The sequence below is a fragment of the Pezoporus flaviventris genome, unplaced genomic scaffold (assembly GCF_033815535.1).
Source record: "Pezoporus flaviventris isolate CSIRO_AGI_PZ_B2104156 unplaced genomic scaffold, CSIRO_AGI_Pfla_v1 ptg000131l, whole genome shotgun sequence".
Taxonomy (NCBI): Eukaryota; Metazoa; Chordata; class Aves; order Psittaciformes; family Psittacidae; genus Pezoporus; species Pezoporus flaviventris.
Window position 1 is genome coordinate 2,021,775 of NW_026892679.1, and position 22,636 is coordinate 2,044,410.

The window sequence follows — 22,636 nt, forward strand, 5'->3', positions numbered from 1 at the left end:
AAGAATTAAAAAAAAGTGCCATAAATCTCATACACCACCCAGACCTGATTCACTGACGGATCATGTCCATCCTATGCAGTGAATGAGACAGAGCCCATTGGGAAAAAAAAGGTATTATTTAACAAAACCACACATAATTACAATAATACATACCTGGGGAAGAAATACTATTATTTTAATCACCAAATTTGAACTGCATGACTCTGCAACATTAATACCCATGTCTACTATGATTAATTAGTGACATGGCTTAGTGGTGGACTTGCCAGTCCTGGGGTAACAGTTGGACCTAATGATCTTGGAGGTCTTTTCCAACCTAGTTGATTCTATGATTCTAATTGCATCAAGTTACAAACCAGGTGATTAAGCTGTTTGAGCTGTGGTTTGTAGCCTTGTATTTTTGTATTGATTACAGGTGGACAGCCTTTCTCCAGCTCAGTCTCCTGAGACTCCCCAGCACACACTTTTCCTGTTAGATTTGCTGCAGAACCTTCTTACTGTTCTTTAAGTCACCCAGGACAACGACCTGTTATGCAGAACTAGCTTAAATGGCAACATAAAGAAAAAAATACTTATGAATATTAGGGATGATGTTTTTTTTCTTCTTTCAATATTCCCATGCTTTGATATTCCTTCAATTGATTGCATACTTGTAGATTTTATTTCTATTGTACTTCAATGCTGCAAATATTGAAAAGCTGTGCTTTTGACAATACAAAAGCAGTAGTTCTTACTCGAATTGATCCTAGTGGGAAAAACCAATAGATTTTACTTTTACTGCATTTTTTGAACAATATGTAAACATACTGGAATTAATTCATACTGCAAAATGATTCCTTAGTAGTGCCTAATTCCAAAGCCAGAGATCATTAATCATTTCAAACAAAAATTTTACTAAATGCATGTTTCTGACAGGTTCATAAAGTTGCTAAAGCTAACATTACTCTCTAAAGATCACAGGAAGTACACAAGACTGATAGAAGCACTGATTCGTGTTATCCAGAAATTATTTTCTCATGATGCCTACTCACTCATCAAGTGGATGAACCCAACTTTAGACAAAGTGAACACAAAACCAACTGTAATCAATGGTGACAATTTACTGACCTGCACAGAATTTCATGAATGATTTTAAGATGACAGTCTACAAAGCAGTTTCTTGACATTCCAACAATTATAATGGAAAAAAGGCAGGTGTTAATTTACAGTTGAAGTATGTTTTTTCCTACAAAATCAAAATGAACCGTGGGCTTCAGTGTGCCAATGCAAAGTGAAAGTGATTTTACAGACTTTTAAAAGAGTTGTGTTTTATTTGTAACATAACCTAGGACAGGCCTCAGTGGAAGATATTAATATTTCAAAGGGTACACAGCAAGGCAGCAAGCAAATTCAAAACTTAAATCAAGTATTTTAAGTTGCACTAAATACCTCCAGTCATCAGACAACAGAGCTGCTTTCCAAGGAATATTGAGTTCATGCTTGCCATAATTTATTTAAGCACAACTGCTCTTATGTAGGCCAACTTGGACATAAGAAAGGTAATTTTCAAAATAAAATCTTAAATTTTAAGTGAATACTCAAAAATAAAACAAAAGAAAGGTATGATCAAGATGTTTAGCAGATTGCATATATGTAAAATATTAATCTTTGAGAAATAGGCTGAACTAGAAATATCAAGGAAATAGCTGAATACAGGAATCCAATCAATAGATGATGAACTGAAAATGTTGAGTGATAAATATAATTCTGATATAAGTCAACAAGAAAATCTACCGTTGGTTTACACCATGATTGTTCAAAACCTCACTGGTTTGGCAGCCTCCTTAGATTCTACAAAACAAAGGCACAGAAGCTCACCTGTTTCTTGAAGGTATGTGGTATAGTACGCAGTCCACATTTGCTAGGTTTTGTGTTTTGTTCTAAATATATTTCTGAATAAATTCTCATCCTTTCCCTCCTTCAAGTATATGTTGTGGTGGTTGCTGGCAAGTCCCCAGGACAGTGTGGTGTATAAGCAGCCTAAAAGATGATTTTACTCTTTGGTGACATAAATTGCTTCATTTGTCACAGCAGGTATGCATGTGGTGGATGTATCTGATCAGCCTGTCCTGAGTTGTTTTAGTCATTCTTACGGGTCAATTTCACTTTCAAATTAAATACAAGTATTTTCATAATGTCCATATAACTGGAAGTCAAGATGCCAACTATCTGTGAATGCTGCACTGCAGTGTCCACACAAAGGCCAGGTTTCCAGGCTCAAACCACCAGCAGATCAAAGAAACAAATCGGAGGCTATTTAGGATTCAGGTAAGTATGTTCTTAAGAAATATTTAATATACTTTTTGAGACCTATGGATCTTATTGTTACCTCTCTTTTGCACAGCATATTGCTCACCTGGTGGACTCCCATGTCCTGCTGCAGCTGTAGCAATGGCAAAAGCAGAAGCAGGAGAGACCGAACAGTGGGTGTTGTCAGCAGTTTGGACTGTAAAGGAATAGGCAGGGAAAAGTTAGCAACTTCTACATACTTTTTTGTATTTTTCAAGTTAAGCAACAATAAGATATTAAATCTTCACTAATGCTTATTCTTTGTGAGCATTTTATGCTTTCATTGCCAGAGGCCTTTGTGTTAGGGGAAATAAAAATATCATATTAACATTTGTGGTTTAAGTTTTATTTCCATTTCACTATAATTAATGTTGCTATGGAAAAAATATCTAAGACACTTCCAAGGTGAGGAATAAGCAGTAATCAAATGGCAAAAGGGGGGAGACAAAAAAGGGGGGAAGGGTGAGACAAAACCAATGGTGTAGAAAAGAAACCTAAACAAAAAATCGTATTAGAGAGCTAAGCACATAAACCAGCTTCTGATAGCTAGGTTCACCTGTTTTCCCAGTTCACTGCCTAGGACGAGTACAGTTTTGCAAATTTTATTTGGCTTTCTCTATAGTGAATGCTATGAACATTGCTTCTGACCACAACTCATATAAGATTCAGTGTTCCACAGAGATTCCAACTCCCAAATCTTGCCATTGCAACGTGAAAGTGCCCTGTAACAGATGATTACTATTGGTTTGAAATTAAATGTCTCAGCAACTTCCTAATAGTTGATAAGACTCTGCTCTGGCTTTGTTTTAATTCCAAGCATGAAATAACTGCCTAGAAATGTGGCTTGCATGAGATGGCAACATTTTAAGCATTCATGGACATAGCTCACAGCTCTGCTAATGATTACAAAGAGCCACGTGAGAGCTATTCGAGGAGCTCCAGCTCTCAGTTTTCCTTTTCAGTTGAGCAGTTTATTCAAATTTTGGAATGAATTATGTGACACCATCTGTAAATGTTCAGTCTTATACAAAGAAACAAGTCACAGTCACTCCCCATTGACGATAATGGGTGTTGTGTATTTCATGATTACCTATGGTGCCCAAAATATGCCCCCTTAGTAGCTGAGAGAAATCTGTGATGGTTTTGAGATTTTTGTGAGAATAGGACTTATTCAATATCAGTCTTGAACTTTGGCACATCCTGCTTGAACTATTTAAGAACATTTGTCACAGCGAAGTCCCAGTATGCTTCCATACATTACTATACAAATTAACCAGTGTAATTCACATTCTAATAGCTTTTTTTCAATACCTGAGAAATAAGAAAATACAAACAGAACATATTAATAAATCATCATTCTTTTCTAACAGCCTGCAAAGATTACAGCTGCAGTATTTAAACTCTTCAAAGTGACTGACAGGGGAAAGAAACATCAGGCTCTCACCTCCTGGCTGACGATAGCGGAGATGACGTGGTGTCGAAGGGGATCTACACGGGGAAAGCTCTGCGGTGTCCACTGCTGAGGTGCTTTCAGGAATTGTCCGATCCACTGACACAGACTCTAGAACTGCTGCTTTAAAACAGAATCAATGTTAATACTGGGATGCTCATGCATAATTTACAACTCTTTCATGTGTATAAACGTGTATAGGACTTGATGATCCTAAATGTCTTTTCCAACCTAGTTGGTAGTCTGATTCTATGGTTTTACATTATTGTACATTAATGCAATAATATAGTATATAAAAATAAATACGTAACAACTTATGTTAATTATCAGATGTATTATACTGTATTATATTAATTTTATTATATTCATGTATTTATAAAGTACAAATGTTCTTTGAAAATATCAAGAGGCCATAGGCAACTACAGTATGGGGATTTAAGATATGTTTTTTTAAAGAACAAGAGCATAGTTTGATTAGTTTGTCTTACAGATACTGAGTGCCTCTGCCAAGATTTTAGAGTATGTGGATCTTTGAAAACACCTAAAGACAGAAAGTCTGTAAAGTGATCAACTTTGAACAACGTGAGCTGTGCTGCATTGATAAAAAAAGAATATGGACATCAAAGGGGACTTCACTTGTTTAAAAAATTAAATTTAATTAATTAAAAGCACTTAATACCAGTGTTTCAACACCAGCCTAGTACCACTAAATACCATCTAACACAAAGTTGTTTACGTTTAATCTCAGGAATATAGCTGCTTTAAATGGTAATGCTTCTGGAATTTTTGCGTTAGGAAGACTCAGTAATAATTATCCTTTGGGTGGAGTTAAAGGACTGGGAAAGTTTTGCATCAATGGCATAGCCACATAAAAGCTCATAAATAAAGAACTTGGTGAAAATCAGCAAATTGTCAGTTTTCAAAATAGCTTGGAGAAGATGGCAGAATTTGCAGTGAAACACACATGTAATAAGGATAATTGAAGTCATAGGTTTTATATGAGCTAGGAAACGTTTTCTGTGTTGGAAAACTGTGTAACTAAAACCTGCTTAATAAAATAGCCAAACAGCTCTGGAAGGTGTATTACTCTATGGAGAAGTTCTTCTATCAGAAGAACAAAAAGGGAATGACAGAAATACAACTCCTGAAATGAGGGAAAAGAGTCTGATAAAATATACATTTGATATGAATGACAACTGTGACTGCAGCACAAACATTATATATAGAATATATATATATAAACAAAAACTTTGCAAACCAAAAACTTTCAAAACAAACAACTGCCTTGGAAGTAGGTGAAGAAGGTGGTAACTCCAGGATGGAAATGGACAACACTGAAGAACAACAACCACCATAATAATATGTCCTGGGGAACAGAATCTGTATGGTTATATTGGATTTAGATCAAGCCACAGTTGTTTTTTTGGAAATCAGGCACTACCAGAGCAACAGTATTAACTGTAATGGGTTGGTAGTTCCTGATTAAGTAGAACTGGCCTCCTTACCCAGGAAACTTGGGAAGTGAAGAAGCACATTACATACGGTAAGAAACACGCAGATTAACTTTTTGTAGTTCTATTACTACCCGTCTCCATTCTCCTTGTGAGGTTTTTTTTTCTGAACTTACTTTTCTTCCCCTACATGCTCATGCAGCTGGGTTACAAAAGGACTTTCCCCTGCAGAACTGAGCTACCTCGCTCCAAACTCCAAACTGAGTGCAAACTGCTCCCCAAAGGGACTGGAGACACTGCACAGAGAGTTATTTAGCATTTATATGAGGTTCTGGCCATTTCCAAATGTTCCTTACACTGCCCAGATGACACTCCCAGCTTTGATAGACTGGAATACAAAATACAAATACCTCTGCAACTATGCCTACTGCTAACACTAGGCCAGAATAATCTCTCTTTACTAGTTTCCTTTACAGTATGTAGCAAAAACCATTATGTCTAAGACTGCAGTTATCTGTGTACAATTAATTTTAATGCATGGTCTATATTTTAGGACATGTTGTGCTATCATATTGATTTGAATGTGGTTATATTAACACACAAGAAGAATTTGCTCAAATCTGCATACTAAATACTATGTTTTACATATGTAAACAGTCTGTGACACTACTCATTTAATAACATCCAGTGTAAAGAAATATAAGGATTAAGTGTAACAGCCAACCAGCATTTTATGAAAGCATAAAGCATTGGCAAGCATAGACTCCTATAATGCTAAGGTGGCTAAATTGCCTGTTAAAAGCATTTTTTTGTTAAACAATTGACTGCATTCTGTAAAAGCAATCCCTCTGCATAGTACAACATCAAATTTCTTACCAGGGCACTTATTTCAATTCATCAGTAAGGAACAGAAATAATGCTTTTCTCAGTGTATGTTTGGTAATCTTTTTCTTCTTTCCCCTCAGATTACATCAATTTTCATTGTTACAAGTACTCGCAAGTAAAGCTGGGCTAAATTTTGCTCAGATTCAAAGTTCAAATTCCTCAGACTGTAAATCAGGCCATGTAAGATCATTTCTAAAGATGAACTTCAGGAGCAAAACAGATTTTTTTTTATTATTATTTCTTTATTTTCTGTTTAATGTAACAAAGATTAGAAAAAAATACCATATAGTTCTAATTCCCTCCATCCCTCCATCCCAAAAGAGCAATGAGAAATAAGCACACACTTATGCATCCTATGAGATTAGAGCTACTTTCTCTATGAGAAAGTATGCCTCCTGTGAGATTAGAGCTTTGCCATCTATGAGTACAATGATCCCCTTCTAGATGCCAACATTGAGGTTTATATCAACTAACTTCAGACCTCTGGAAGCAGTACCTATTCCAAGGTGCCTTACACAATCCATAGAGGAAAACAGGCTTTCATACAGGAGCAATTAATCTATTTTAGACATGTACCTTCTGGATGGATTACAACCAAGTGGTATGAATATCACCAATGTAGCAAGTAAATAACATGAATTATTTGTTTGGGTCAGTTTATGGAAAACTAGTCCTGTTATGTAAACATGTTAAAGCTGTTCTGTCTTTACATCCGTATTTCTTTCTAACTTAATGTTTTACTTCCTGCAGTAACAGTACAACCCCAAAATCTTTCACCTCAGGAAACACAACTGGCCTTAAATATTTCCTTCTGCCATTCTCCTTATCACTTTGCTGAAGTGAAAACAAACATGGCCATTCTGTCATACTGCTTTTCCTACAAAGAAGGATAACAAACAACTCATCACAGCCTCTACGAGAGAAGAAACAGAGAGCAAAGTATGGTTTCATAACACAACTTGTGCTGATCAGGACTTAGACAAGCAAAACAATTCAGCAGTGATCTGATAGAAGTCAAGCCTACCTTAGAGACAGCCCCATTTATCAAAAAAAGCATTCAGTATTTTGTGGGTATATAATACCTCTTCGAATGCTTCTCCTCAACTTGTTACAGAGGTCAACACGAGGGTTCTCCAGGCTGTCCTCTATGGAGCCAGGGCTTTGCTCAGGAGAGGAGGGCCCTCTGCTAAGGTCCAGTGGTACTTTGCTACCTGACGGTGGTGGGGAGGTGGCCGGGCTGTAGGTTGAGGTAGGACTGCTTGCCATAGATGAAGCAGAGAGGTCAAGGGCACCAATCCGTGAATTCAGTGGTGAGGTCAGTGACAGTTTTCGGGCTCTGACAGGTGAGGATGTTCTGGAGAGCGACAAGGGAGGAGGAGAAGAAAACTTGCGACAGAGATGTGGCGACTTCCCATCGGCCAGGTACTCTCCTCTATTGTTTTGATTAGTAACAAAGAACAACTCCAGAGACCTGAGAGTAAGAAACAAAAAAAGCAAAATATGATAACAGATGCCAAATAGATTTAAGAGTGAAAATACTTGCAAACAAGTTTTGGACAAATATGCATGGCACTGCAAAATCTGTATGACACTTAGCCCTCAAAGCCTAGGAAGAAGGTTGAGACAGACTTACCTGAAAACTTACATCTTATTAACAAAGAAAAAACTTTATTCTTAGTTAATTTATGTAATAGAAAATGATGGTAAAACCCACCAAACAAAAAAACAAAACTCAAAAAACCAAAACCCAACAAATTACAATTCCATAAGAAACCTATGATTAAAAGGGAAAATCCCCAGAGCTCACCTGACAGGAATAGAAGTAAAGGGCCGTCTGTATATGTCTGAAAGTTTTTCCAACACCACAGCTGCAGTAGTAAATATGCGGTAAGTATGTAGGAAAGTATTCAGAAAATCAATGCTTAGAAATCGCAGGTCTGTTAGACGCTCCAAAAGGCGCTCAACGCTTGCGTAACGGATTTGGGGTACTTTGCAGGAATTCAGTGTTTTGCTGAAGCAGATATCAATGTCATCTCTATGAAGACGAGCATCAGATCTACACAAAAATTAAATTTAGAACAATTCACCAAAACCTGATGATCTTGAAGGTCTTATCCAACCTAATTGATTCTATGATTCTATGATCATGGTACAGTAATGGCATCATTTTAGCTGCTCCCGTCAACATAAAGGCATCGAATATCCATGCATTCTTGTATTTCAACACCACCAGGAAACTGTTAATCTCTCACGACACCTGCTTCCATTCAGTTATAATTTATGCCATAACCAAGGGAATTTAAATTTTATTTCTGGCAAATAATTAATTTACGTTTCAAAGTCTAAGAAACCATTCATAATTAAATTTCTGAAATGGAACAGGAGGTAGATTTGTCCCCTCTTGTCTCTTTCAGGCTCCTGTGGCTTGTACACCAATATTATTAAAAGCTCACTATAGAACAATAGTGGACTGACTGCATTTTTTCTGCTGGGATCTAGCTTTATCTAAAATAAACCAACGGACCCTAGCAAAAGACAGCAAAATTAGCCTGTTAGCAAATCTTAAGGCTCACCTGCAAGGTAACACTTGCTGTCAGGCTCCAAGAATTACTTTTATTTTTTAAAAAGAAAAGGGTGCAGCATGAAATATCTCAAATTTCAGAGCAGAAACTGTGGCGAGTGTTTGTTTCAGTGGAAAAGTTAAAAAAAAGGACTAAATTTGGTTTGGCTATCAAACAAAAATCAGTCATTTACATAATGCTACTCATAATGCCATTTCTCCAATTTAGTTTTGCTTAACTTTATCTAGTTGAAGGCCTAGTTTGTAAAGAAAAAAAAAAAAGAAGTATGGATACTAAGTAAATCATCTTTCCATATTGCCATAGCTTTTCATTAAAAATTATTGGATTTTCCTAGAATACAGTATGAAGACATTCCTCACACTTATACATTGAATTACATGTAACTTATACATTACAAAACAATCATTCTTTCTTAAGTTGAGTCCTCAGGAAAGTAGCTTTGTTCTTGTTTTTGTTTTTTTATTTCATCCAAAGACATGTGACTCTCAAAGTCAATGTGTACTGAAAACCAGATGATTTCCTTTGCAGGAGGAGAACACTAGATTTGTGTCTGTTGTTAGGATCCTGTATTTTTTTCAGAATTAAGAGTTCTTTCTCTTGACATCGGGAGTAAGACCTTGCTGTACTCCGCAATTTGAAAACAGATGAATGTATTTTTAACATTCAGCAGGTAACAGAAGCGTTTACACACTGGGGAGTTCCTGAAATAAAACTGAAGACAATAAAATGCCTTCTTTTTCCAGGGATCAAAGGTATGTGCTCTTTCACTGTATTCACACATTATCTCTTTTTCATTTCATATACAAAGAGAAGAGAGGCAACAACTACAAGAGGCATCTGAGAAAACTTCATGTACAGAGTACATCCAAGAGAGAGAAATGGGCTAGCGACAGATAACAGTAAGAAAATAAATAGTTATATTTCTATTCCTAGGTTTTATTCCTTGATATTTATATTGTATAACAGTAGGTAAAACTCATGCAAATACAGATCTGTAGAGGTTTCAAGAGGTAAAATTGTGTTAGAAATTGGAACTGAAAATTGCTCTCTACAATTAAAAAAATGCTTTTTTAAAAAATTGAAAGAATTCAAGGGTGAAAGAAGCAAGTTTATGAACAATGATGTTAACTTCATGTGATCAGTTAAAATTATGAGAGAAATTTTTTTGTTTTTCCTCAGAAATAAGAGAAGTGGAAGAAAAGATTTGGCTAATATAACAAAATACCTTGGAAAATTATACTTGTCTGCAGTCATCTAAATTCTGAATATATTTTAAGGTATATTCAATACAATTAGGAGTGGTATGACCAAGAAAAGCTAACAGAAAATAAAACTATTCATCTGATGCATAACTGAGGTTACTTCACAAATAATGGAAAAATCTGAGCTGTAATCCTATGCAGTCCAATACTGTGAATTGACAGTTTACCATTTTGAGTCAGTCCTATCATTTCAAGAAAGAGATTTTAAAAGGTACATTTTGGGAAGTAGCATTAAATCTATTCAATAAAAACTGGGGGGGGGGGGGGGGAATTTAAAAGGTTGCATTTCCAAAATACACATTCTATTTTGTTAAAAGTTAAAACCAACCAAACACCAAGATATTTAGTACACTGGGGAAAAAATGCTGCACTTACTTGATCATATGTGGCACCGTGACCTTAGAGTTTTCTTCAAACACTATGGTCATTAAACCATTGCACCTTATATTATCAATGCACTGGAAAATGAACATTGAAATCAGTTAAAATCAATACACAACATAAGGGGACTTCCACACTTTCCCTTCCACACTTTTCGTATCACTATAAACTTAAGCATAGTTTCTACAGGTATGGACTGATTGACACAAGGTATTTTCATACATGAAAGTCAGTGAATCAAGATTTATAGCAGACAGGCTTCTCTAGTCTTCTGTCTTTGATTTGCACATCTGCAAGTCCACACATATTTACCAGCACACTCAGGGTATTCAGCTCAGCATCTTTTTTTTCACATGAAGAAGTATTTTGAGTTGGAAGTGAAACTTCCTTTGAAGTTCCTTTGAACAGATTTAAATACCCCTAACAATTTGTGAAGGAGTATTAAGCTTGAAAAATCAATACTGCATGGAAGTTAAGACTCCTTTATACATGAACAGATACACTAATACTTAACCTTTACCCTGTGCAAAAAAGACCAAAAATATAAACAGTTTCTAGAAATACACTTGTAAAACCGAATTCAGGTGGCCCTGTTGTTCTGACACATAGATGAGAGGGTGCTGCCCAGGTAGTTCCTTGCAAAGTCTTGTATAAATGTTTCAGGCTAGGCATTAGAAGTTGGAAAGACACTTCTGGGGCATGGCCTCAGCACATACTATAGAAATTGCATGCAGTCCTGTGGCTAGTAGAAGTATACATACTAGGGGTGTGTAAGCTGCTCTTCAAGCCTCAGAAAAGCTCACTGCTAGTGGCACATAGGGGTAGTTCAAAGCCATTTCTACACTGTTATTTTCTGGTTTGTTCTTTTATATAGTTAAGACAACCCAGCACTGTAAGCCTTGCTCTTGGAAGTCAGCATAAAGTCTGCCAGAGGATCAGGCTTATACATTCTACAACAAGTACTTCCTACCTAATACTGTAACACTATTACTTTATAATACTTTGTAGTTTTATTTGTTGAGTATCTTTAATATATATATGTGTGTATATATATATATATATAAAAATATAAATACTAAGGTACATTTACCTTGAATTCAAGAATAAAAATTGCTGGCTTTAGAACATCTCATAGCAAAATAATGATTGATGTTAGATTGGTCAAACAAGATAATCAGAGGCTTCTTAGTTTAAAAATATATCTACATAACTATGCATTTAAAATATGATCTATGTAGCTAGATGTGTTTTTAAATTCAGGTATTTAAGATTATTTGAAAAGTGCAGTTTTAACAATTCACATTATGATTTTAGCAAATTGTTACCTAAAAGCACTGAAAAAAACACATCAAATAAAAATACATAATTTCCCCCATGTGAATTTTAAATTCACAGAGAAGCCCTTAGCACCAATCATAAAACTGCCTGAGGTAATTCAGCACTCATATGCTCAGTCTGCACTGGCCTAGCATTTTACCACCTCCCTGACAGTAATGGGGATCCAGGGTGGAAGGACAACAAGCTCAAACAAGAAGGGAGGCTTCTCCACCATCAACAAAACCCATGCGTTTTTCATAAAAATTGTATGGTTTGCTTGAAAGGAATATAAATTCAAGAGGTGTCACTAGGAACACAGAAAAAAAAATGACCAACAATTCTTCTGCATATATAATTTAATAAGAAGCTCAAATCTAAACAAGAAAACTAATGCTGTGACTGAATGGCAACTTTTTTACTGGGGCAGCTACAGCTTCTCTGGGCAACTTATTCTGGCAGGGCCTCACCACCTTCACAGTAAAGAATTTCTTTTTAATACCCAACTTAAATCTTCCCTGTTTAACTCATTGCCCCTTGTCCTGTCACTACAGTCCCTGATGAAGAGTCCCTCTCCAGCATCCTTTATAGGTCCCCTTCAGATGCTGGAAGGCTGCTATGAGGTCTCTACGCAGCCTTCCCTTCTCCAGGCTGAAAAACCCCAGCCTTCGCAACCTGTCTTCATACGGGGAGGTGCTCCAGCCCTCTTACCATCATGGTTTTCAGGAGACCAGCGGTCTCACTCATTTAGAAGTTCTCATGCATTATCTGTTGTTTCACCCCTAATTTTCTTCCTCCAGCAGAAGTGGCATGCTTCTTGCAATATTTTCTTCTTCTTTGCTCTCTATATGGAGTATACACAGCATCTTGTGCCCCTTCTTATCCCTTTAGCTCTTTTAAGCCACTGCCTATCCCCTCAGCATCTCTTGCTTCCCTTCCTAGAGAAGTCATGTTTACCTCTGCCTTGCTAAAACACTCTCAAGCTTTCTAGGCACGCAGCTCTCCAGTGAGCTGTGGTGCTTTTCAGCTCTTCCCCTAATACCACAGTAGGGTTGTTTGGAGCTGAAGTGGTTTGGAGGAGAAGAACTGGCCTTTGGAGCAGACCCAACTCTGATCTCTAGTCTACATGGCCTGCATTTGACTTTCTCATTTAAATTTAATATTACTTAGGCTAAGAATGGACTTATTCCTGTGCATCCCATGTTCCAGGCTAGTTCTTAGGAAATCTTTCTTACACCCCAAATAATCCCAATACTTTCGTATGTAAATGGAACAGCATACATACTGAAAATCCATTTTGTAAAAAATCTGCAAGCACGTCAGTCTGTAAGACCTGTATGCACTGAGGTGCAACTCAGACAATATTTTGAGATTTGTATCTTTTTTGTTTTGTTCGTCTATAATAGTCCAGAAGAAAGTACCTCAAAATACTTATTTTTAAGCAATTCCTACTAATTATGACTCCAATTCACCTGGAGATGTTGCCAGCAATAGTGGCATCTTTAGGAATCCATCAAATTCCACACTGATATTTGTCTAATCAACTGTTTATCTTGATAGTGATAGAGAATAGGACTAAAATTCAGAACTATGAGAAATCGATGTACTGTGCCCCATGGCAGGGGGTTGGAACTAAATGAGCTTTAAGGTCTCTTCCACCCAAATGAGCTTTAATGTCTCTTCCAATAAAAATCATTCTGTGCTTCTGTAACTCTATAAATAAAACAGCAATGCCTTAATTCATATCTGGTTGCCTGAAAGTTCAGATTTTTTACAGTGCATTCAATTTCTTTCCCCAAACAGATTCCTGTAAAAGTTTTTCTGCTATGTTTTTAGCCAAAAGCCCGCTTTTTTTTTTTATCCTTGACATTGAAGTATTTTAAATCACCATTTTTCTTCATTCACAATAAAGACAACTGCACATTGCTAGAATGCTCAGTAATTATTAGTAATGGTTTGTTAGTATTCTTTTTGGTGGGAAACAGGGTTTATCTTATTTTCTCACTGCATGGGAGATGATTATTGATGTGATATGGTATTGTTTTCACTCTCAGGACTCTCAGATGTTTTCTGATCTGTGTGAAAGTTAAGTAAATCAAAATACATATCTGGATGGGCTCTCCTTAGGCATAAAAAATACTACCATTACTATTGTATTTGTCAGCTGACAATTTTGTATTTTACATCCCATCTTTCCCAGTGAGAAACAGCTGTCACTGATGACTCAAACGCAGTTACAGAATTTTGAGGAAAACAGATAACACTAAGGGGTTTTTACATATATTACAACAAATCAGCCCTCAAGAAATCAACATCTCTCCTTTGGATTAGTTTTCAGAAATGCAAAATAACCTAAGATTTCAATACAAACATTAATACATTAAACTACCTGACTTATGTCACTTGTCCATGCAGCTTTCTCCTGTCGTGATGGGGCTAAAAGGACAACAGTAAAAGAAGGAGCATCTGTAGGTTCAACTACAAGCTTGAAATCTAGGTGTCCAAACACTTGTCCAGAACTTTTTGCTTTACAGCCAGAGGAGAGAAAAAACCCAAAAGTCAAAATGTAAGACTTCAGACTGTAAGACAAAGAAAATACTTGTTTCATTTAAAACTGGAGTTACTTTAAAACATCTCTCTGACAAAGAGCAAACCCAACTGGGAATCCAAAATTTATACACAAAATTTAAAAAAAGTTGCAAACATGCAATACTGGGAAGTTGCTGTACATTACTTTTAAAGATACTAAGTAAAGCTAAAGTCCTTCTACACTGCTATGTTGATATACCTTCAGTATACGAGAAGTATCAGTGAAATTAAAGAAAACTGATTTCAGAATTCAAGTGCAAAACTTGCTTAAAACTGCAGGTTGGAAGCCAAAATTAGTAGCACTAAAATCAGCCTGAGATTGAGCATGCCTGCAGTTAAGATTTGTAGGGACTCCAAAACAAGAACTTTCCACTAATTCTGCCAATTTAATCAACCCCCATGTATTTAAGAAACCCAATTAGCTACTGGTTCTTTAAGGCACAGTTTTTTCTTTCCAACACTCTCTGGGTGAAGCTGCAATATAAAAGTCAGCAAATAATTTGCCACATTCCTTCAGTCAGTCTACTTGAAAATCCTATGTGGGATGTCAACAGCAAGAATAAACATAGTAACAAAACCCTCTTATCTATGCCAGCATGTCCCTTACTAAAACATCTATTCTACTGAAGCACTTCAACACTGTATTCCTCAAGTTTTATGAAAGGGGAGAACATACCAATTTGCTCCTGTGAAGAATAAACAAAGGGTACCAATTTAAAGAAACTAGAAACTGTAATTACTACAAACAGCTGAGCTTAACTTACAATCATCATCACTTGCTTCTGTCTCCTCGATCAGTGTGCACTCTATTAAAGACAGAACACCTCCTGTCTATGAAAACAAAGCACATTTTTCACAGATTTTTACATTTGTTTCCATTTCTTATTGCAGTTATTTTTAAACATTGATATACTTTAAGATTTCACATTAAAGATTTTAGGAAGATACATCAATTTCATGATACATTTTTTTACTCAAGAACTGCACCCAGACAGATTAGATATAACTTTTTTCTTAATCCAACAAATCAACAATATACTCTTATGTACAATTTTTTTTTTTCATTTTTACCACACTGTGTTTTATCTCACATACAGACTTGTTCACAAATATTAAAAAAGGTAACTAGAATTTCATCTTCTCATGAATTTAAATAAAATACATAGAAGATTTTTTTAAAAGTTTGGTTATACTCTATTTACTTTGCAAAATATTTTAACTATTTAAGGGGTGAAAAGTGAGAAAGCATGCAAACAGTCTTAAAAACCTCTCAGGAATGTCTTTATCTAATTAAAATTCTATTCAACATAATCCATTCTGTAAACTACCAACACTCCTTTATTCACAAGCCAACACTATGAAAGCTTGATTCTTCACAAATATGACTGGAGTGTTCTTAGAAGAGCTTTCATCTTAAGAGAATGTGCTGTTTGACTTTTAAAAAGTATTTTCTTAGAGCTCTGGAAAATATTCCTTGGTAATTCCAAGGAGTTGTACTGGCCGTTTTATGCACTGAAAACTGATATTCAGTGCTAGCTTATACAAACAGACACAACAGAAACAAGACAAATAGGTCTTGTTTCTAACCTCCAGCTTATTAGAATTACATGCTCTTAGGAAAAAAAAATGTAGTTAGCAAGAACTTTGGCTAAATTCTATTATTTGTAATGAGCAGGAAAAGCAGTTAACTACTGCGTACCACCTTGCTTCTATCCATAACAATCTATGCAAATCTCAGGTTAAAGCCATAAAATAATGAAATATTAAAGTTGTGTTTTCATTTTGTAAATTGAGTTAGAAGGTAAAGTCTGTACCTTGAGAAGATGCAGTTTTCCTCCTGAACTTCTTGTACAAATTAAAAAATGTTTTGTAAATAAGAAGCACTGCCTTTCTCCTTCTTTCTTCAAAGATAATGATCCCAGACGAACTTTACTAAGTTTTCCCCTTTCAACTGAAGGGACTTGAATAAGGGAACCTGACAATAAGATTCAAAATTTACTGTACCATAGTAATATTTAGTGTTTAAAGTGTTAATGCGTTGAATATTGTATTTTTATTTAAGGCAGCTTTTCATTACAGTACGTATCAATATACATCAGCATCTGTTTTAAAGTCAATCCCCTTTTTACGTACAAGTTCGCTTTGTTTTTTATGATAACTAGACTCAAGCAAGTATATCTAGACAAATGCATGGCAGGATTAGATCTTGGGCAAATTCTTATGCAATTTAAACACACTAATCAAACATTGATCAGAAAATGAAGCCGGATAGCAAACTGCACTTTTGACAGCTGCTAGACTTGCAAAAGATATATTACTTAATAAGCCATAGAGGCAGAGGATGAAAAGAACAGGTTTTGAAGCAAAAGAGTTTGCACGTGTGTGCCTGTGTGCAAGAGAGATGGAAATGAAGCCCATTTCTTACCTTCTACTGCATAATTTTCAGTGCTCCACAGCTCATCTAAAATGTGTTACCAGTAAAATACTTCTGAACTGAATTGAACTTGCTTATATAAGTCTGAATTTGTGCTATGCAGAACTCCAGACTGGGGACAGCTTTGCTTCTCTGACATTTCATGCCTCAAAACCAGTCTCTGACCAAATTTCCAGATTGGTGCCACCACATGTATCACTTCTAAATCTGGAGTTAAATTTGGAGGTAAAGTGCAATTCTTCTATATATCAAAGGGAAGGATTTTATGACACAACTGGTTGTTACCAGACAGAGCAGCCAAAAGACCTCCTAATCTCTTTCCCACATCTATCCTTACTATCACCCTTACACTGGCTCTCATCTTATTTCAACATTAGCTACCTAATAGAGCTAAACCAACAGGAAACTAATGTTACAAAGAAGTATCTGACTTAATTCCCTGATATCCCTCACTTGAAAGGTCAAATAATCACCAGTGATGATGCAAAGAAAGTTAAAAGCAGCAGAACAAGCATGAGGGGATGGATATTGGCCTTTCTCTTCCAGAGGCAACAAGATACTGGACTAGTGTAGCTGTATCAATGCTCAAACTAGTGGCAAGCACGGACGAAACAATCACCCATGAAATACTAGATTACTAATTCTTATTCTACATTGTCAAATAAATTATCTTGTTCAAAGTTCACATGCAGAATCTTAAACAAAGAAATTAAAGTAACTGAGAAAGCTACTGTGCATCTACATTTTTTTACACTTAGCTCCCTCCATATATTTAATGAGCTTTAAGTTATTAATATATTTGAAACTCACACTGTCTGGCATAGCAAGATATACATCAGTAAATATGCAACAGAAAACTGTTCTTTGACAGCCAATTCACAATTAAACTAAATGCGTACGAAGTGATTTGTGTCACTGCAACAAAACAGTGAAGTAGTACTCCAGAGATTTGCAAAGGTCTGGAACATATTTTGTATTCACTTAAATTCTGACCAAAACCCACAGATACTTATTGGTGGTTGTACATTTCCTCCAGACTAAGCAGCATACCTGCCCCAACTTTGAAAGACAGGAAGGAGATCATTACCATGTGTTGGAACAGAGGCTTTTCCATTCTATATTGACTCCCTCCTAGGTCACATTGCAAGGGGAAGTATTGTGTAAAAAACAATTCCCAAGCAATCTCCCATCACGAAATTCTCAGCGTCATTTTTATTTTTCTCCTGAAGTTCCTTCTACACATATAGGGTAACAATATTCAACCTGTATGTCTTATTTCTGCTTTGCTTCTTAGAATAACAGTATCTGTAAGTATGGTGCGCTTACAGGCTAAGCTTTACAGGTACACAGGTAGAGGTAGCTTTTCTTTTTTTTTTTATCTTTCATTAGAATTCTTTAGGAATACCATATTAGTTCTGCTGAAATGGGCTGAAAGTTACTGGTATTCTTGTATGGAACTGAAATGTTATCATTTAGTAAGGTAAATCAGAATAAACTAGATGTTTTTAAATGCAGAAACGGAAAACTGCATTATTTCGCTTTGATATTCAATATTTACAGAGGGAAACACATATGCGCTGCATGGCTGACATCAAGCAAGGACTTCATGCATTCCTATCAAGTTTTTGTGATTAATGAAACTGGGCATTTGCCTACTATGCATTCTATTGCAGATTTCCTCTTAAGGAAAAGAGTGGTCACGACTGGCTGATGTACAGTTGCAGTGAGCAAGTGCACCTAATTTTAGAAAATTCATTAATAGTATAGTTTGGACGATCAGTGTAATCTCAGGAATTTTTATCCAGCTACAAACCTAAGCACTTTCAGTACTCCAGTGCTGCCAGAAGAGTCACTCCATTATGCTCTGTTCAATCCAAGAAATACAAAAGGTTGCATTGAAAAAAAAAAGAAAAAAGAAAAAAAGCTTACATTTTTAACTGCCTGATTCACAAATTCAAAGTTTGTCTTTCTCCATTCTGGAGGTCTTTTAATTTAACCATAAAGATGGTGTGTCAGTAACAATAGATAATGGTCCCTGGTAAAACACACAAAAGTAGAACAATACTGTCTGGCATGGGTTGTGGGAGCATAATCTTGAAAATAGGGGAGTTAACACCATTAATAGCGAAAGGGAGTCTCATACCAGTTGCAAGACACATGAGATAATGGTCCTTGGTGTCTCCTTCCTGACAATCCCCTAAAAGTCCCGACCTCCAGCGACCCTTTTGGTACAGCTGGCTACTCCTTCCAGTGTAGGCTGCCCCCCTACGTCAGAATGAGTGTGCATTTTTGCTAGTATAAAAGCCCGAGCCTCATGCAACAGGGGGAGGCAGAACTTCATACTGCCGAGGTCAACGTTGCCTCTGCAGGGACGCCCACTAAGGTTGAGCCTGCCAATTCACACTGTGATGATGTCTCTCAAAGCTCGTTTCCTGATCGTCATCATGTGGTCTTTGGGGCTGGTAAGATAAACACTCACCAAAAACACCCATCACCAAAAATACCCATTCTTTAACCCTTTGCAGGCTCTTTCTCCCTATCTTTCTGTATAATAATAAACTCGTTTTTTTTATCTATTCTGTCTTGCCTCTCTCTCAACCTGGAATCCCCAGACTCTGGAAGAGATGGTCAAACACTGGAACAGGTTGCTCATTCCAAAAGGCTGTGGAGTCTCTATCCTTCAAAACAACCAAAACCTGACAGGACATGGAACAGAGCAACCTCCTCCAGCTGATGATGCTTTGAGCAGGCGAGACTGGACTGGATGATTTCCAGAAGTCTCTTTGAACTTCAACTACTCCATGATTTTGTAATTGTGATGTATTTATCAGTAAAGCTGAATTAATAACAGTCAATGGCAGGAATATCAGACAGAGTGTTTAAAGGCATCTAAAGGGCCTTGAGATGCCCTGTTGTCTGCGTGTCAGCCAATGTTGGATTGCAGATTGGGACTCCATATGTTTCCTTTAGACTCTAAAAGAAAATGTTCCTTAATTGTCTGCCAAGACTTGCAGTGTGCCTGGCAATGAAGGCTGTATCTAAGCAAGAAACAGAGAAAAGCAGACATAAAGGGGAATCCATGATCCACATTGCAAAGCACTGTCAGAGATAGTTCCTATGGTCTCAATTTGTATAGCTCAACAGAATCAATCTCTTCTTAGAAAAATAAAATATATAAAACATAACAAAGTTGTAGTCTGCCTTCACAGAAAAAGCCTGAAAAAAAGGCAAAGGCACATCTTTCCTTTTTTAAGCTGAAAAGTGGTTTCCTGTACCAATCTACAGTGCTCAATACAAAGAATAGGAGCATAATCAAAAGTAGATGAGGTGCACATCACAGTCAGAGTGACCCTACTGTCATGTGTGAAAGGAAAAAGCACTCTGTGTTATTTCATTAGCTCTATTCAGATTTTTGCACTCACACAAAATCACATGCAGTGGATGTTGCAAAAGCCTTCTGTACAGCCCCTGTAACCTACAGTCTTATCCCTCATCCTTTGACTGTATGCCCAGAAAGAAATCTGAATTTAATTTACTTAAACTATTTAAGTTTGACCAAAACGAAGAGTTTGACCTGGGTCTAAGCCTTCAACAGTAATCTTATTCAGACTGATTCCCCAGAAAAAATAGTAAGATTTTACTGATGAAGCATTTGGTACACAAACAAAATAATACCAGTCAATCTTAAGAAGGAAAGCCCCAACAAATACATAAACATAAAATATTGTAATCACCTTGAAAAAAAAAAATCAAAAATTTAATTAAATTTCATGGTTAAAGTCAATCTAGGATTATCACAGCCCTATAATTTTTTGGCTGTGGATACAATACAACAGCTCTATGCTTTCCTTACAGCCATATGCATAACTCCTTAAATTCCTCAGTTACAACAAATATACATTTAATGAAGACTCAAGAAATTTAATAGTGACTGTCATACAAACAATCTTGGAAGTTATTACAGAAAGTTTCATAGTTTGGCCACATGACTACAGAAACAGCATAGAATAGATTTCAAAATGTATACAAAGCCTATTAATTACCAACTGTGTATGTAGCTCTATTAAATACCAACTGTTCTGCTGAGGCTCATGAAAAGACCTCATGAAAGGATGCACCTAAATTACATTCCTAATGCGTTTCAGACATTACATATAATGCTTTTCAGACACAAAGAAGCTTTTCCCAGTCAAAACCCTATGCTACATACAGATCTGTAGTTACTGTATACAAAACTACTAACTTGTTTTTAAAAGTTCCAGAAGGAAATTATACATATGGGAGGGAAAAAAAAAAAAGGTAAATCTCACCAAATAAGAAATGCAACCAGATTGCAGTTCCTACTAAAAAGCGACATTTATTTTAAATGGAAGAGTTATTTTACCACAATTTTGTGGAACTTAACAACAAGTTCTTCTGCTGTAACTAAATTTCAATAAAAAGAATTTCCAAACCTGCCAAGAATAGACAAAAATGAATACAGTATGGCTCTTTCCCTCTTGTTTTACTAAATAATGTATCAGTAGTCTTACATTCCTGGCAGAACAGGAAGCCTTTTCTGCATGAATTCTTGTGTACAAATGCTTTTTATATCTATCCTAAACTTCTACAAAAGCCCAAAAATGAGCATTTCAAGGAGCAAAATGAGTATGCTCAGCTACAACATCCATGGTCACACTGTCATTGAGCTGTTTTCAAAGCACCAAGAAAGATGGGAGCAATTGACAGCTCTTTTCTTTCCTACCAATTACTTTACCACTTGCAAAGCTTCAAGTTTCTCCTGCACTTTTACCCAAATGTTGGTATCAGCTGGGACTGCCATGTTAACTGGCTAAGAAGCCCTGGTCTCTGGAGCTGTAGGTAATTTCTACCCCTTTGAAGATCACTGTCCAGGCAGAATCTACGTTACTGTCCCATGAGTGTTATACTTTTTATGTGCTGTTGGTTTTCCTGGTTCTTAAAAAAAGAGCACAGAAGTGAGGTTCCACTACAGCCCAGAATTAGTTGTCATCAGCGTATTTTGTGACTTACCCTCCACAGACCACCAATAGTCTTAGGATGTTAGCTATGCCCAGCAGTGACCTGATGAACCCTGCTGGGTTTAGTACAGTTTTGTCATTATTATATAGATAGCTTTAAAAAAGAATGTCTTACCTTGGCGTATAAAGGTTTGACTGGTATCTAGTAATATATCACAGCCTTCTACTATTGTTCTTTCTATGGCTAGATTCTTCCGGATGTTTTCTGTGTCGCTCACTTCATCATGCATCACCCTGTTAGACACAATACAAAATGCACTTTAAATTCTGTAACGTATCTTATACCTGTTGTGTCCATTTTCACTTGGACTTACACAGCCAGCTGCATATCCATGCAGTACGTAATCACTGTAGACCAAGCTTCTTACCTGTTTTTTCCCTCCCTTTCAAATAATTTTTGCAGTAATTGATTTTTTTTAGCAATGGAAACGATTTTGTTAGACTTATTTTTAGATTATTCCTTAGAACATTTGGAAGATGCCACCAAGCTAAAAACCCTTCACTCCTGGTAGAACAGTACTTCTTGATCCTTAATAGACTAGGCTGCTATGGCCCTGGAAGTGTTTCTTAGCACTTTGTGTTAGCTATATAACACATTGTAGAGTCTCTGCCCATGACTTAAGGTTCCCACTCTGCTCTGCTTCAGTTTCCATCTCAATGTACTATTCACTTAAACCTTGATTCCAGTAACAACCACACGAATGCTGTTGACGGCTTACCACCTACTTTATTCAACTTACTTTCACAAGCAACCTTCTCTTACACAGAGATATATAGACCTTTTTCAAGGCTAAAACCAACCCAGATGTTTATACAGTGTTGTGATGCATAATATTTTCCTAAATTGGGACTGGACTGCATTATCTGAAAGCTCCTCCTCCCTCAGAACTATACTAAAAGGATCGAAATTAGTCACAAAGT

The 22,636-nt window shown here is 36.4% G+C and overlaps 1 protein-coding gene across 4 annotated transcripts in view; it reads right to left on the bottom strand.

Annotated features, from left to right (window-relative positions):
- The window catches only part of RASGRF2 (Ras protein specific guanine nucleotide releasing factor 2), a 280,188-nt gene that overhangs the window by 197,121 nt on the left and 60,431 nt on the right, over window positions 1-22,636 (bottom strand). For 3 of the 4 annotated variants that reach the window (XR_009747680.1, XM_061478725.1, XM_061478727.1), the window contains exons 9-17: window positions 21,831-21,949; window positions 16,057-16,217; window positions 15,007-15,073; window positions 14,043-14,179; window positions 10,334-10,416; window positions 7,922-8,170; window positions 7,197-7,585; window positions 3,773-3,901; window positions 2,396-2,485 (exon numbers count right to left, since the gene is read on the bottom strand). Coding sequence is in view for 3 of the 4 variants with exons in the window: in XM_061478725.1 (XP_061334709.1) it covers window positions 2,396-2,485; window positions 3,773-3,901; window positions 7,197-7,585; window positions 7,922-8,170; window positions 10,334-10,416; window positions 14,043-14,179; window positions 15,007-15,073; window positions 16,057-16,217; window positions 21,831-21,949 (1,424 nt within the window). In the remaining variant the exon portion in view is untranslated. The remainder of the gene's footprint in view (window positions 1-2,395; window positions 2,486-3,772; window positions 3,902-7,196; window positions 7,586-7,921; window positions 8,171-10,333; window positions 10,417-14,042; window positions 14,180-15,006; window positions 15,074-16,056; window positions 16,218-21,830; window positions 21,950-22,636) is intronic. The other variant, XM_061478726.1, reaches the window with a different exon arrangement.